Source organism: Protopterus annectens, chromosome 2.part0, assembly GCF_019279795.1.
Source record: "Protopterus annectens isolate FY-2018-M chromosome 2.part0, PAN1.0, whole genome shotgun sequence".
NCBI classification, from domain to species: Eukaryota; Metazoa; Chordata; order Ceratodontiformes; family Protopteridae; genus Protopterus; species Protopterus annectens.
Window position 1 is genome coordinate 516,954,916 of NC_056728.1, and position 17,490 is coordinate 516,972,405.

The following is a 17,490-nucleotide window of genomic DNA, read 5'->3' on the forward strand; positions in this document are numbered from 1 at the left end:
AAACCCCCACTGAAGCTAAACTTGGCCTGCCTCTCAAGGAAGCCTTGGAAACAGAAGGGGAGGCTCTAACCACCTTAGGAAGAGAGGGAAGAACAGCCACCTGAGAAGCCCCCTCAGCCTGGCCTACTTCCTGAGAGGATACATCCTGTAACAGTAAAGTCTCTCCCTGAGACTCCAAAGAAACTCCTGGCAGAACCTCCGGCTCCACTGAGCCTTCTAAAGAACCGACGTCTGGGACTGTCGGTTCTTCCACTCTAGGCTTTGCTGCTTTGTCCTTGCGCTTTTGGCCGAAGCGGGCGTCGGAGCATCCGACGGCATTTTATAATTACAACGCTTCCCAAAAACTAACCTGGCACAGTCTAACCTTCTCTTAATAGTGCGTTTGTTAAATCTAGCACAAGAGCGGCATCCAACAACGTCGTGCTCAGGCCCTAAACAAGGTATACACAAAGTATGGAAATCCCTATGAGGTATCTGTTTCCCACAAGAAATACAGTTATTCACTTTTTCTGACATCCGGTTAAATACTGAGGCAAGAAAAAACCAAAATATTCCCCAACGGGGTACTTAGCCAACTTTGATTCGGTCTGAAACTCTGACTTCAGAAACTTTCAGAACGCCAACCTGCACTCGCAAAATTGCTTCTGCATCGGACCATGCGGCAAAAAACACTGGGGATATGACGTCGGTCATGTGCATTAGTACCCTGACATACTGACGTCAGTCTAATGCGCCCTGACCGACGTCAGCCATATACTTTGGTATTCGGGCCGACTGGACAGCGGACTACCCCAATAGTTAGGACTGCAGCAATGTGGAATGAAGAACATCCAAGTATAAATGCAACTTGACACACTGCCTATGCACAATGCCTGCAAAAATCTGCCTTCTAACCCTTATGCATAAGACACCATATCTAAATTGCTTAGTGGCAGTTCTTAATAAAACCTTCAGGGAATTTAATCTAAGTACAGTGTTGCAGTAGTGTTGTCACCTCACAGTAAGACGTTGTCCTGTTCGATTCTCAGCTAAAGCGTCTTCTATGTGGAGACATGTGTGAATGGGCATACCTTCGTTGAAGGTTGTACGTCAGGGCTGGCAACTCGGTACGTAAAAATCTGCTGCCAATAATTAGCAGACAGGAGTTCCGCTGTGGCGACCCCTAACTGGGAAAAGCCGAAAGATACAACAACAACATACTGCACCTAAGAATACCATTCCATTCTTTAAGACGTATGTGCATCCCATTATTTAAACTGTCTCAGTTACATCTCCATGGTCAGTATGGGATGCTGTAGTAGGGCTAACTTTCCAGTAACAGATAATATCACTATGATTTTTTACTTATTATGTAATGACCACTTAGTACACTTAGTACAAATACTTTCTGGACATGCATTGCATTACACTGTATTCCCCAAACTGCAGAAAAATCATATACCCCCATTAAAACTGTGTGTCATGGCAACTACTATTTTTGTGAAATGCCTAAAAAGTCTGCTCTCAGTTCATGTGTGTAGAAGGTCATAGCTCATTCATCTATGAAAACCATCAAGGAATTATACTTGGACATTCTAGTCCATCCTGCATCTAAAATGAGTAGCTCAATATTGAAACTACCTTGACCATGTGAACTTTTGCTATACAGAAAAACCTAACACACTTCAGATGATTTTAAGTGTTGATAGCAGAGTACCTATAAAATGTTACATGCAAAACTGAAAATTAGTATTTGTAGTGGAAAATACTTGTGGTATCTTTCTATAGTCTGCTCAATCAGCTTTACTTTGCACTGATGCTGGATGAAAGAACCACCTTTCTTTTCTATAGCTGAGTAAGGAGTTGGTCATAGCTATATCCAAAATATGGAAAACAGATTTTTTAACCACTTCTTCTTCTTTCTGGCAAACTTATAGTTTTTGATCATCTGATCACTCATACCTATTTCACCCATTTTGATGCTGTACTGTACAACAGCATCTGGTCTGAACTACAGATGTCCGTTGTGCCTTATGCTACATCATTACATTTGCCACTTGTATATGAAGATAAACATGGCTCCCCTTTTGCAATTGTGAAACTTATATTTATAAGGCATGTCATTACAAATAAAAAGTATGAAAATAAAGAAGAGCAAATGTCAAATATCAACATAGTTTTTTTTCCAAGGCAAAACTCCCACACCCCAAAGTTATGTATACAAACTCTGAGCTTGCCATAAGAGAAAACACTCAGACATTATAATATCTGACTTAATATATGTCAGTCCACATTTTCAATTATTTAGTTACACTATCAGGAAGGAGTTGCATTGTCTTTTGTAGACTTAGAGAAAGCATAAGACAGGGTGCCTAGAGAGGAGTTGTGGTATTGTATGAGGAAGCCGTGAGTGTCAGAGAAGTATGTAAGAGTGTTACAGGATATATACGAGGGTAGTGTGACAACGGTGAGAGCTGCAGTGGGAGTGATTGATGCGTTTAAGGTGGAGGTGGGGTTATATCAAGGTTCAGCTCTGAGCCCTTTCTTATTTGGAATGGTGATGGACATGTTGACAGACGAGATCAGACAGGAGTCCCCGTGGACTATGATGTTTGCAGATGACATTGTGATCTGTAGTGAGAGTAGGGAACAGGTGGAGGAGACCCTGGAGAGATGGAGATATGCTCTAGAGAGAAGAGGAATGAAGGTCAGCAGGACTAAGACAGAATACATGTGTGTGAATGAGAGGGAGGATAAAGGAATGGTGAGGATGCAAGTATAGGTGGTGAAGGTGGATGAGTTTAAGTACTTGGGATCAACAGTTCAGAGTAATGGTGAGTGTCGAAGAGAGGTGAAGAAAAGAGTACAGGCAGGATGGAGTGGGTGGAGAAGAGTGTCAGGTGTGATTTGTGACAGATGAGTACCAGTAAGAGTGAAAGGGAAGGTCTACAAGAGAGTAGTGAGACCAGCTATGTTATATGGGTTGGAGACAGTGGCATTGACAAAAAGGCAGGAGTTAGAGCTGGATGTGGCAGAGTTAAAGATGTTAAGATTTGCACTGGGTGTGACGAGGGTGGACAGGATTAGGAATAAGTATATTAGAGGGTCAACCCAGGTTGGAAGGTTTGGAGACAAAGCCAGAGAGGCAAGATTACGTTGGTTTGGACATGTGCTGAGGAGGGATGCAGAGTATATTGGGAAAAAGATGCTAAGGATGAAGCTACCAGGTAACAGGACAAGGGGAAGGCCTAAGATAAAGTTTATGGATGTGGTGAGAGAGGGCATGCAGGTGGTTGGTGTGACAGAGCAAGATGCAAAGGACAGGAAGAAATGGAAACAGATGATCTGTTATGGTGACCCCTAACGGGAACAGCTGAAAGAAGATGATGAGTTATACTATCAGGAATATTATACTGTTACTAATAAACCCATACACTTTTGGGGATATCATGCAATATTATAGGCGTATGGCTCACATTATTTTACCTTTTTTTTGTCAGTCCACTGCAACAAAGAAGATTTGTTATCTAACAGCTAAACTAGATACTCAGAAATGTGGCAGCAAATCTGTTCTCACCAAGCTTACCACCTACATAACTCTGTAGATACTGTAGATGATGAGCAAGCTTTGGATTGTAAAAGAATGTGTTAGTAAATATGATATATCTCTTCTTAGCTAAAGAATCCAACACGTGTTATAATCTCCTCTGCTGTTACAGTCTGCTCATTTGGTAGATCACTACTACACTACTACAATCACTAGTTCAAGGCAGATGTTCTTGCACATGGCAATAAAAGTCTAAACATATCCTCCAGTGCTAATTGTGTTTGTTCTTTCACATCGCTCTAGGTGTTTTTGACAAATTCTTCAATGGTATCTACTGCTGGATTGTTAGCCTGTTTTTGTATAGCAGAACTAACTCATCTACATAAATGTGTTTCCCTGGTATGTACATTACTGGAACTTTCTCTTTACTGCCAAAAGGTATGCAAGCAGAGTGTTAGTGTGGTTGTGCCTCAAAAAGTATGCCTGAAGTATGTGAGTGAGGCTGAGCATGCTTCCAGAGCTACAGATGGAATTTATATGTTTGGGTGTGCATGCCTCCTGAGGTATGCATGCTGTGTGCTAGTGAGGGTGAGCATGCTTCCCAAGGCATTCATGTAGTATGTGGATGAGGGTCTGCATATCTCCAAACCTATGAATGCAGTGCACAAGTGAGTGTGTGCATGTCTCCAAAGGTATACATGCAGTCTGTGAAGGTGTACATGCCTCTGAAAGTATACATGCAGCGTATGAGTGAAGGAGTGAATTCCTCCAAAGACATTCATGCAGTGTGTGAATGAGGGTTTGCATATCTCCAATGCTATGAATGCAGTGTGTGAGTGAGGGTATGCAAGCCTCTAAAGGCATTTAAGCGATGTATGAATGAGGGTCTGCATATCTCCAAAGCTGTGAATGCAGTGCGCAAACAAGGGTGTGCATGTCTCCAAATGTATTCATGAAGTGTATGAATGAGGATGAGCATGTCTCCAAAGAAATGTGTGCACTGTATGAGTGAAGGTGTGCATGACTCCAAAACTATGAATGCAGTGCACAAGTGAGGGTGTACATGCCTCCAAATGAATGCATGCTGTGTGTGAACGAGGGTGTAAATATCTCAAAAGCTATGAATGCAGTGTACAGGTGAGGGTGTGCATGTCTCCAAAGCTATGAAGGCAGTGCACAAGTGAGGGTGTGCATGTCTCCAAAGGTATGCATGCAGTGTGATAGTGAGGGTATGATGCCTCCAGTGATGGATCAACATCCCACCCAAGACTGGCTCCCTGATATTTGGCACTGTTTAGGTCCCTCATAACACTGAAGAAAATAAAGTATCATAGAATGAATGAGTGATATCTGGAAAATTCACTATTGCTGAAATTGAGGGATTTCAGTATTTGTAAGAAACAATCTCCACTGATCAGTTGGCAAAAGATGTGTACAGAACAGTGTGCCTGTAGGCCACTAGCCCTGAAATTAAGATTTCTTATTCCAGTTAAGAGGTGCATGCCAAGGAAAGTATTTACTTCTGAAATAAGTAGGGGTTTCCAAGATATGTAGACTATATTTTCAGTTCTCAGCCCCTTTACCACATACCTGTTGGTTTCAGCTCAAATTATTAACATGTTCCTTCCATTTTTATCCAGTTAATTTACATAAAAATATACTGTACCATTCAAATGTTAAGATGGACTCTCACAGTTCTGTGTTAATGGTACAGTTGCTAGTGACTAAAAATGCTTTTCCTGGTGACCAGCTTCACACCATGTTATATCTTGTGTGGTTTAAGGGTTGACATTTAATCAAACATCAAACTCGGGGAATCTGGCAGTGCTTTTGAGCTGTCCCAAATTTCTGCTGTCTACTTCCACACCTACATCTTTCATTACCTAAGGGACCAGAGAAACTACTGCCAGCCTGTGCACAAAAATCGAAGGGACCTTCATACTCTTGCATGTGTCCTGCCTTTACTAAGCAAAAACAACTGAAACACTGTTCTAGCCTACCTTCCCTAAAAACAACTTATCTGAGCTGATTTCACAGAAATTGTTTTGAACCTGCACGCAGTATAGAGCCTACCGTATGCATGCTAGCATGAGAACAATCCATAGGCTATTCTTTACATGTGTACTAAAAGACAATGCAAACCATGACTTACTGGGATCACAAGGATCATTATCTGCAAAGATCGACTCCTGAGAAATGGCTACAATGAATCTCTGCTGAGCCTTTTTCAGTTACTTCCACAGAATATCTCTTAAAATAATAATATTAAAAATAAGAAGAATAAAAATAATAATGCAACTCAAGCGGGAAAATAAAATCCGCATCCCGTCACTGCGATGACCACTACTTTCATTCCCTATTGACTGCTTCCCAGTAATTCGCCAAACAATTCCCAGTAATGTGTGGTACCTGAATTTGTTGGCATCCATGTTTCAAACACATAAACTGGTTGAATATGATTGGAGACCCAATCATAATCATATATATTCTCTTTATCCTTGGTATCAACCACATGCCATACTATGAGAACCCAAGAAGTCTTTTATCTACACTACCCATGCCTTCTTCCAACAAGTTAACCTTTAAACAGCATTTTCATTAGTCGCAGCACCACTATCATTTTGTAAATAGAATATAATTTATTTACAGGCAAGTACTTTGTTTTCAACATTTATGTGGCACTGGCTACACATTTAACTAATACTACACAGTCCCCAGAATAAATCACCATTTCCCTTGAGGAATTTCCCAAAACAACTACAATTAATCAGTTTATCAAATTAAATGAACTAAGATATATTTGGAAAAACAGGAAATGCGCCTACAAAATGAAGGATGGTATAAGGAAGAAAAAGGATTAAAAATGAATACCTTAATTACTTTACAGAGCAGGCCTCAGCCTTGACAGAAAGGTCAAAGGAGAAAAATGGCAATAAATGTCAACGCAGGTGAAACATTCATTAATTCTGTTTTCTGCCTGTCAATAATCTTTAAAAATCATGCTTCAGAAGTTACACAGACTCACTTTTATAAGGGATTGTTTCTAATAAACCTTTGTGATTGGAAGAAATTCACTGCAGAAGGATCACAGTGATTGTAACGTCCTTGCAGTCCTACTACCAAATCTGTCTAAGGATTAAACCAAGGCAAGAGCACTGAACTATAGCATCGACACCAAGGGTCAAAGAATTATAACCCACTGAGCCTGCCAACCTGTGATGAACCTCCGAAGTTAGGAGGAGAATGCTTATCAGATCAGTGGCACCCATTTCCTCAAAAGGCATGTCAGACAAAAGCAAATGTATTTATTTATTTAGCATTTGTTTACCAGGAAAGAACAACTTGGAACCAGCCAAGTTTCAGTGGAAGCCTGGGGTGAAGCACTCCAGACGCATGTTTTTGTAACATGGGAGGAAACCAGAGCACCTAGAGGAAACCCACACAAATGCAGGGAGGACATGCAGAATCTACACAGAAGGCACCACAGCTGAGAATTGAACCGGAGAATCTCTCACTGTGAGGCAAAAATGCAAACCTCTGCACCACTGTGCCATCAAATTGATACCATAAATTTTGGGATGAGTGATTTTGTGGAAGGTAAGTCTCTGCACAATAGCCTGCAACCCCAGACTAAGCACAGTCAATTTTGAGATTGCTGCGTCTCAGAGAAAGGGGTAAACCTTGAGTGTAGTCATCACATTTAATGAAAACGTGTTTCTGCTACCAGTAGTTAAAGATACCCAATTAGCCAGTAGGGTCAAAAGGCAAGGGATTTCATATTTCTTTTTATTGGGCCTCTGGGTTGCAAATCTTGGACCCTGTTTAGAAAAATGAAGATAGTATCTAATATAAAACCATCTCAGGAGTGAACAACCTTACACAGCTAGTTCATAGTAATGCATTTAAACATGTGGTTCTCATGGTGAAATAACTGTAGACAAAGCAAATGAAGTTCATTTATCCATTTTATTCTCTAGTTACCCACTTATTTCATTCATATTCAGCTAATTACTGATGTGTCAGCTTTAATACTCTGTGCAGATTTAAAGAAATTGCATGGTATCACACCATCTTGCTGCTTTAGGACTGGTATACTGCATTCTGTATTTCTATAACTTTGCCTTTTGATCTGTGCTGTGGCTGAGTCCATTCTGGCTCAGCTTACCAACCTAGTTTACAAATAATAAACAAATAAATTAAATGTTTCTAGGTTTCTAGCTGGAGAACAAAATATTAGGTAAATACCTTGAGTGGTCTAACGTGAGCAGAATTTTGATAACCTGCAGTGAGTATCTAAACATCCTTCTCAAATGAATTGATGTTGTTAGTACAAATTGCTTAAGTAAATCACATCACAAAAAACACTATAACATTTTCGTACTTTCAATGTTTATTTTTACTAATGTCAACTTTATATAGCTGGCACACTTAAACAGGATTCGTAGAAGTAACATTGCCCTTACCTATAGTTTTCTGGGGGCATGGCTGCTTGGCAAGTTGTCCCTGACGAGTTTTAGGCCACAGTATATCTCGTGATTCTGCTGCTTCACAAAACTCAGTCCCAATAGCAGGCAACTGGGAGGAAACAGGGGGTAACCGGGTGAAAAATTCTTCAGGCACTTTAGTTGAAGGGGATGGCGTGGTCGTACTTTTAGTCCTTCGGCCAGTAACAGATGGTGTTGTCTTCGGTGTGTTCCTTGTGGTATGTCGTGGTGTTGTACTAGTTGTGGTAGTTCCCATTGCAAAAGATGTGGAAGGTTCTAGAATTAAAAAAAAAAAAACAGTTAGCCTACTCACAATCTAAAACTATGTTTTGAAAAGGCTGCTACCCATCAAAATTATCATTCTGCACTTTTTAGCAAATGTAAGCTGGTTAAACTACACTATAGGGCTGTCAGTATCCTGTCTTATGAGTATTACTACAAAGAAAGGGATAAACTAAGGATTTAAAAAAAAAAAAAGTGAGTCAAAGCAATCAACACTGGTTAAGAGATTCAGCTGCTTTATGTAGAGACCCATCAGCATTTTTTGCAGAACGTCTCCATTTCTCACACTGCAAAAGTAATACCATTAACCTTTCACCATATTTTATTTTTAACAAAAAGTAAGTTTAACCATTAATAAAAGTCATTTTTCAAAAATGACCTTAGCTCATTCAGTGATTGCACAACTAGCTAAAAGTCAGACAGTATCCAAGTAAAATACATAACTAAACAAACCTAGCCCCATACCTCAACTGCCCAGATTTTCGCAGAATGTCCAGATTTTTTCCTCATATTTTGGTCTGTTCTGAATAAAATTTCAGATTTTCTGGCAAATCACTGAGTACTGAACTCATTAAATAATCACATATCTGAGTTTCAGATTTCATATCCTTCAGAAAATGCATGCTAACGCAAATCCTGTTATTCTAGCAACATTCTAAGTTTATAAGAACAACATTTAAAATCTGTACCTATTTATGGGCCTTTGTCCCGCCATTAATTTAGGCTTTGTCCAGATTTCTTAGGTCAAGTGGTTGAGATGTATGCCTAGACCTAAAATGTAGCTCCTTAAGTATTCTGACTACATCTAAGTCACACTGCTTGTGCAAAACATAGATTGATCAAACAGTTTTCTCAAAAGTATCGTACAGTGTAGATAATCAATGGAACACACTGAAATCGTTTTATACCTAGATCTTGAAGCAAGATGCAAAATCTGGGCAAAACCGAATAGGGGAACCACCCTAACATAAGATTAATGCAACATTTACCTTTATTAACAGTGGCACGCTGCTATGCAACACAATATTTTGGTCATTTCATTTTTCACTGGCACAGAGCAGAAGAGCGAGATGGCATTTAAGTAGAGGCTGATTTTAAGGTTTCAATGAATTAAAGTGATGTCCATTTCCCAGTGGTACAACTGAACAGCTGTTTGACTGATGGATTGCTTGTACCTTAAATAAACTAACATGATTCCTTAGGAAATGACTGATTTGATGCTGTATGGAAGGAAATGAGTAAATTCTTATTTTGTTCATCGAAGCTATCATCGCATTAAATATGGAGCAATCTTTTTTCATAAATGCAGTTCTTTAAAACTACAAATTAGATGATTAATTTAATTTAACAGTGAGAGCTATAACTATCCCAGTTCCCTAAACAGTTATTCAATTTATTTAAAAATGTAATTTCACCATAAGGACAAATTAAAAGTGCAAAAGAAAATCCTTTTTCTTTGTTTCTAACAAAATGTGTGATTACTCTGCTTGAAAGACTACTTTCTGAACTGCGTATAGTTCAGCCGCTCTGTAGTATTTTTAGATTTAAGTCAATAAAAATAATACACAAGTATTTACACTGTAAAGGGTTTTGTGGGGAAGCTTTTAAGGGAGCATAGCCAAAAGGATCTTATGCATCTACATTTCCCCCTAGTTAAATAAACTTAGCACTCCCATGCTCATGGGAGTGACATCCATGTGACCCATAGCAGAGATCACTGTGTCTGGGCTAACTGATATGCAAAATGCTCAGTCTAATGTTCCTTTCAAAATCAGTGTAGGAAACCTTCTTAAAATATAATACTATTTTAAAAATAAGATTTATAATGCATACATTTTCCTTTGCTTAATCCCCAGCATTGCACATGAACATACATTCCAATGATTACAGGCGATGGAGGGTAATAATGGTTTCATTCAAAGTCCAGGTTAGAGATCTGTGGGTACATTGAGTATTTATAAAGTACTACTACCTTACTTCATGGGACTCCTGAAATAAATCTTAACAGGACTGTGTTCCATGCATTTCCAGCAATGGCAATCTCAGAAAGATGGAAATAAGCTGTTGATAGAAATCCAAAAGGTACAGTATCCAGAAGGAATTAACAAATTCCTTTTTTGTTGCATGCTTTATTTTAATCCGGATCATGATGAAGCTGGAGTCTTTGTTCGCTTGTTAAGGATGTAGGGTACAATACCAGTACTTGATGGGATGCCAGTTCATCACATGATGCACATTCATACGACACACACTTACCGAAGGATAAAAGGCATATTTTTCAGGATGTGGCAGGAAACCAGAGACCCAGGGGAAAAAACAAAATACAGGGAAATGAGGGAGGACATGTAAGTTCCACACAGAAGATATTGTAAACAGAATCTGAACCAGAGAATCAAGCAGTAATCCTGAATGATACACAACTCTGCCACCATGCCCTGCTTTGTATCATGGCAAACCTATCTAAACAGGTTCCACTTCTAGAATGTAGAAGGACCTGCCTATAAAGGCTCTGCTATTAGAATGCAGATCCATTCCGCAATGATTGAAGAAGGTATGTACTAAACTCCAACCTTTATAAACAGCTCCCTACTGAAATATCAGCGCTTGAAATGCCAAGTGCCAACATGCTGAAAAAAAGTATGAAAACATAGGAGAAAAGTGAATTTCGAACATCACTGTTTTCCTTAAAACTGCTTTTTGCGGGGGTGGCAAGTCCCCCCACACCCCTCATGAGTGGGGCAAGTCCCCACATACCCTGAACTTATACTTATCAACTCCGAGATTGCCATAACTCAGATAAAAGATAATATTGTGAGAAATTGAATCTCAGACTTAATATATATAAGTCCAATCTTTCGGCCATTCAGTTTCTATATTTCAAGGCTCAAGCTAGCTGGTTCCGACATTTCAAATGGTTACCATCAGAAAAACGTCTATCATGGAGAAATACCACAAACAGACACTAGATCACAATTAGCAGTCTTCCAACTGAATGTACCTTTACTAGATAAGAAAGGATGGTGAGAAAATGACACCAATAGCACATAGGGATTAAGCCCTTACTGAGTCCCAGATGACCTTTGCTCACATATCTGCCTGACTACAAGGGAGCTGGCTGGGGATGTGTGGAACACAGCAGCTGTCTGCCAATGCTGACTTGTACATCCTAAAGGAAAGCTGTGAGTTTCATCCTTTCAAAGCTGCGCTGTCTCAGAAAATGCCTGAAGGTGTGCTTTTTACATAAAAGGACTTGTGAGTGTGAGCCCAACAAAGGAGTGCATGCACTTTAGAAGAGTCATATAGGTGTGAAGAAGCATGCACCACCACCATCACTGGAGTCTTATGTAGCAAACACTGCACCATGCTAGATGGTCAGCAAGGTTAAAGCTGCAGAAGCATCTAAAATTCTCCTAACCTCCCACAGGTTGACAGACAAGTTCTCCAGCTTTCACATCTCCTTCCTTAGAGTCATTAGACTGCGAGTTCAGGAAGGGAACAAATAGACATATCAAAGGAGAAACACCCAAAGTTCTAATGGTAGGGGAATGCAAAGGGTAAAAAAAGGTTGTAAGAAAAAAGTATAATAAAAACTGTGTTAGCAAAAAGTTATGTAAATTTAAACTTTGCTTGTGACACAAATGAGACAAGTTCAAGGGACATGTATGTGTCTCAGAGTAAACAGGCTTCTCAGCCATGTGAAGCAGAACATTTCATTAACCTTACACAAGAAGAACATGGACCAGTAGTTGGAAAATTGGCAATACACCCCAGGTCTAGCACCTATGTCTCTAATGGATAGAAACAGCTTGTAAACCTTACCCTAAATCACATATACCCTTAAATAACCTATTAGGCACATAAACTTGTGGAATATATTTGGGAAGCTTGACTAGACTTACAAAGCCTGGCACATAAACCTGTGGGATATATTTAGGATGCTTGGCTATTGCCCCAGTGGTCACTAGGTTAGTATATACCTAAGAACCTATGAATTCACAAACCACTTAGAAACAGCCATTTTGGCTAAAACCTTATTCATTTATTTCTTAACTTGATGGGTGTGGTGTGCTATGTTTTTCCTAACTGGATTAACCCACCAGGCTTAACTACTTCTTTTCAGAGGGGACCCCCAAGCAATATCTGGTAAAGTGACTTGCTCAAAGTAAAACTGTAGGCAAATACAATCTGAAAGGATCAAAGCCATGATAAATATGGTGAAGGACATTATCAGAGCATGGAATTAATCCTCTGTACTAAGCTGTCAGACAGAATTTTCTGATGTGACTCTAGAATACAGATGGAAGAATCTGACCTAAGGATTATAAGCTAGAAGTGCACCCTATAATTCCAAATACATTTCTAAAAAATCACTAATTCACACATATAGAAAGAGTAAATAAATGAACATTAGATTAAGCTAATACTACTACAAAGTGATTCTATGTGGAGGGGAGTAAGAAGATGGGGGTTCCTGAATCTGTACTATACAAAGGAACAGTCAGTGAAACCTGCCTTTAGATCTGTCTTTTAAACAAAGACGGTAGTCAGCATCTGAACTGTATATATGATCCACCTTTCTTAAACTAAATAGCTTCATTTATTTACACATATACAAAATATAATTTAAACAAGGTTCTAACATAATCAAAAACAAAGTTGCATCAATTATGTTGTGCCACACTACTGCATTCCACCATACATATACATATTTACAGAATTATGTGCAATATTTGCCCCACTATCTTCCATGATTTCACATTTCAGACTCCATATGCTGTTACTAACCTTTATCAGTAGGTATCTTCTGGTTTATTCCAAAGCTCTGTTACAGCTTTTTGCAACAGCCTTTCATAATTTCCTTGTCAATTGTTAGTATAAAAAAAATGCTTCCCATCTATTCTCCCTTCAACGTAATTTGTTGGCCTAGTCTTTCCCCCACTAATTCGTATTCTTGAATTCTATCATAAAATACATTTATTTATATATTACTGCTTTAACATTTCTACAAATATTATTTCTTCCTGCTTGGCTAGATCTGCCATTTTGATGAACTCTGAAAGAGCTGGTCTAGTTTATGATTTCCACACTCATATGATATATATATATATATATATATATATATATATATATATATATATAAATTTATATATATATATATATATATATATATATATATATATATATATATATATATATATATATATATATATATATATATATATATATATATATATATATATATATATATATATATATATATATATATATATATATATATATATACACATATACACATACATACATATATTTTGTTCACCAAAATTACCAGTAGCCCCAAAAGGGCTTGCTCATGCCTTGCCTAGCCCCAAAGATACATAACCCAGTAAATGTAATTCTTGTGTTAACATGACTTCTGTCCTACATACTTCAAGTAACAAGCCCTACATATCCTGTTTTACTGTTCCTGCTCTTCATATTCCTAGAAAACCTGTCACCAGGGTATTCACTGTCACTGTAACACATATCTAGCAATCGTTCTCCACAAGGAAAATGTGCCATAACTTAGGTGACATGCAAAAATACCCATGCAGACATTTCTAAATAAAAGTCCCAAGTCTTCTTGTTTTTAATCACATACTTTGAAATTTGACATATTCATGTCCACTCCCCTCATCCATTCCTAACCTCAGGCTGTCTTTCGCAATTACTTATCTTTTCTGCCGCCCATTTTTCCTTAGCTGGATTATTCTATTTGCTTTACTTGTCAATTTCATTAATTTACAGGCTCTCCCCTTATTGCATAAGGTGTCTTAACCCTCCTGGACCTGTGTGTGTGTGTGTGTGTGTGTGTGTGTGTGTGTGTGTGTGTGTGTGTGTGTGTGTGTGTGTGTGTGTGTGTGTGTGTGTGTGTGTGTGTGTGTGTGTGTGTATATGTATGTGGGTCTACTTTACATGGTCGACGTTTTACAAAGTCGACTTTCATATGGCCAAGACCATATGATCGACTTTCGGAAAGCCCACCATGTAAAATAAACACAAAAAATGCAAAAAACACTTACCTTAAAACTGTTAGCAGGGGGGAAAGCCCCCCTACACCCCCCATAACTTAAATATACCAACTTCAAGATTGCAATACAGTACAGAAGATGGAAATTTCCCCATTCCGCACTGTACGGATATAGCGGTTCCCCCTGGTTGGCTTTTCAAAAGTCGATCATATGATCTCGGCCATATGAAAGTCGACTTTGTAAAAAGTCGACCATGTGAAGGGGACCCATATATGTATATATATAAATGGTATGTATGTATATATTGTCCCCCATCCCATACCTCAGCTAGCTATTTGATGCTTTGGGTTCCTGTTGTTTCTAACTATAGTATCTCTGGTATTACCACCCCCCCCCCCCCACTGGGGTTACATTCACTTTGCAACGTGTGGGTTAGGAAGTGGGATAAGGAAATACATATGAAGCAATTTCCATCAGTGGCATATATGACTTCACGTATGTGCAGGATTTTTTTCTGTGATCTCCAAACTTTATGGAGCTGCTTACAATCATGGTGCATAATGCAAGTCAGCTGAAGTGCTTCCCTCTAATACCAAATGCAATGGTCATCTGTCTTGTGATTATGGGATAGCACCATCACTGGTGGACAAATTACAAACATAAGTCCTGCTCCAATAAAACGTCTCTCCTCCTAATCCCACCCTTCCTGGCTTCTCAATTGACTGAGCCTCTAATAATGTTAAATAAATAAATAAATACATAAATAAATGAAAGTCTAAGATCACAGAGCCCACAGGTAACTTTTTACATGCATGTCTTGTTAATGGCTTTTGGAAATAGAGAGCTAAAGAGAGTACATATAAGCCTTTTGAAAGCTAAAATGCAAAGGGGACATCTGTAGTGGATTTCCACAAATGAAACAGCTATCTATTGCATAAGGAGAGCTACACCATAATATGAAAGGGGTTCTTCAGCTAGGTGTTCTGCACAGACAATGCATGTCTTAAGTCCAGAGGCACATCCATTTTAAGAATTAAGTGCTCTCTCTCACACACACACACACACACACACACACACACACACACACACACACACACACTCACACACACACACACACACACACACACACACACACACACACACACACACACACACACACACACACACACACACACGCACATGCACGCACGCACACACACACACTCACACACACACACACACACACACACACACACACACACACACACACACACACACGCACGCACGCACACTCCCTCCCTCCCTCTTGCTCTCTCAGAGGCATTTGGCTCTTGTCACTGATCTCATTTTAGCTTGTTTTAAAAGTGCTACAGCTCAGGAGTGCATTTCACCTCAAATTACTACTCAATTCTACTTTGTATAGTCTATGTGCTTCAGGAGCATATTTCCTTTTCATACCAGAAGCACAGTTTGGCACGGCTTCTTACAAAGCATGAGCATAAACAAATCTTGCATTTAGCTTCCATTCCTATGTTTATTTATGCATCTAAAATAGCTCAAGAATTACTCACAGAGATGAACAACTGCATACAGCTATGTATCTTGGGACCTTTTAGGCATATTATAATAATCTAAACATGAAATGGCTGGCTGTTTGCTTCTCTAGTTAAAAAAAAGCATAAAAGCTGTAAATAAAAAAATAGATAAACTGTGTCATGACCACTTTTAGATAAACAGATTACGTCTTCTGTTTCTTGGTGATTAACTTTCTCACAAGGCACACTGACAAATTTCATGAAAATACCTAAAACAAATCAAACAAGCACACTGTTCTGCCATGTTTGGTGGGAAAAAGACACATAAGATGCAGGCAAGTATACCTCTTAGCTTTTCCTGATCTTTAGAGACACCCTGGATTTTTTTTAAAGAGACATCTTTAATTTTGCCTAAACATTTTTATCTGCCTGTTACAGCATGTGTGTGTTTGCAATGGATGGAAAATTATTACAGTCAATAAATAAAGACAATTACTCATACTATACAGTTCTAACTCTTTAGAAAATGTAAGGATATTTAAATATTCTTATTTAATCAACTACCTAACACAAAACTATCAGTATTTAAAAAAATAATTCCAATTAGGGTCAAATGTCAATGATTAATAATGCCTTTGTCCCTAACTCTTGAACTAAAAACTATAAGAAATACATAGCCCAGCTAGAGTCGTGTATAATACCTTTAACCTCCTGGGGGACCATGGGATATATGCAAATGCCCCCTTAAGGATATGCCAGTGTTTCAAAAACATGGCTTCTGAATGTAGATAACTTTTTACTTTTGAAGACTTTATGGGTACATGCAGGCCAATAAAACTGAATCCCACTAGCTGTAGACATGCCACGTTTCAGCCTTTTTGTAATCTCATCAGTACAGCATAAATGGATTGTTTTATTATACTTAGAAACCTTGCCTGATGTCCATAGATATTAAGATGCCTGCAAAATATTCCAAACCCCCTGAGCTATGAGACTGAGAATTATGCCAGCAAGAAAAAAGTCAGTTTTACATTACTATAATTTCCCTCACTGGTTAAGGTCTTTCTGTTTTTTGCACTGTCATTTTGAAATAAGTCACAGAAAAAGTTATACACCTCTGCTTTTGTATTCCTGTGCTAATAGTTTCATTTTTTCTCTCCATCTTATTCCTAGATTCTAGAAATATAGCAATCCCTTTAGTTTAATCTGTCATAACTACAATCTGTACAGCTCAGACGTACCTATACAGAAATGATTACTGTTGACACACCTACCTACAAATGACAGAATGACTCCCTTTCAAACACAATTTTTGTAAGATAAAAATAGATTTCTGCTTATCTATTCTCGCTCTTTAAAGGAAAAATGAGACAGCCATTATTGCTGAATTCTATAGTCTATTCTTAAAAATCCATACTTAAAAACACCCAGCTAGAACACACAAGCATGTTTTCTTAATTATTGTTAAGCTAACTTGAAAAAATATAGTCACTAGGAACTGGGACACAGCTTGACACTTTGTTAATGCTACTTGTCTCAAGATTTCATAACATGATCTATGAATGCCCTAATTAATAAAGGCTTGACTATTTTTTCTCAATAATCTCTATTACCTTTGAATAAAACACCAAAAACATAAAGGCTTGACTATTTTAAGCAAAACTGTAAGTTTCGTT

General features: G+C 38.4%; 1 protein-coding gene across 15 annotated transcripts in view; it reads right to left on the bottom strand.

Moving 5' to 3' along the window:
* ADGRL3 (adhesion G protein-coupled receptor L3) overlaps positions 1-17,490 on the bottom strand; it is a 3,684,852-nt gene that overhangs the window by 779,743 nt on the left and 2,887,619 nt on the right. For all 15 annotated transcript variants that reach the window (XM_044060915.1, XM_044060918.1, XM_044060917.1 and 12 more), the window contains one exon: positions 7,990-8,286. In XM_044060915.1, coding sequence (XP_043916850.1) covers positions 7,990-8,286 — 297 coding nt within the window. The remainder of the gene's footprint in view (positions 1-7,989; positions 8,287-17,490) is intronic.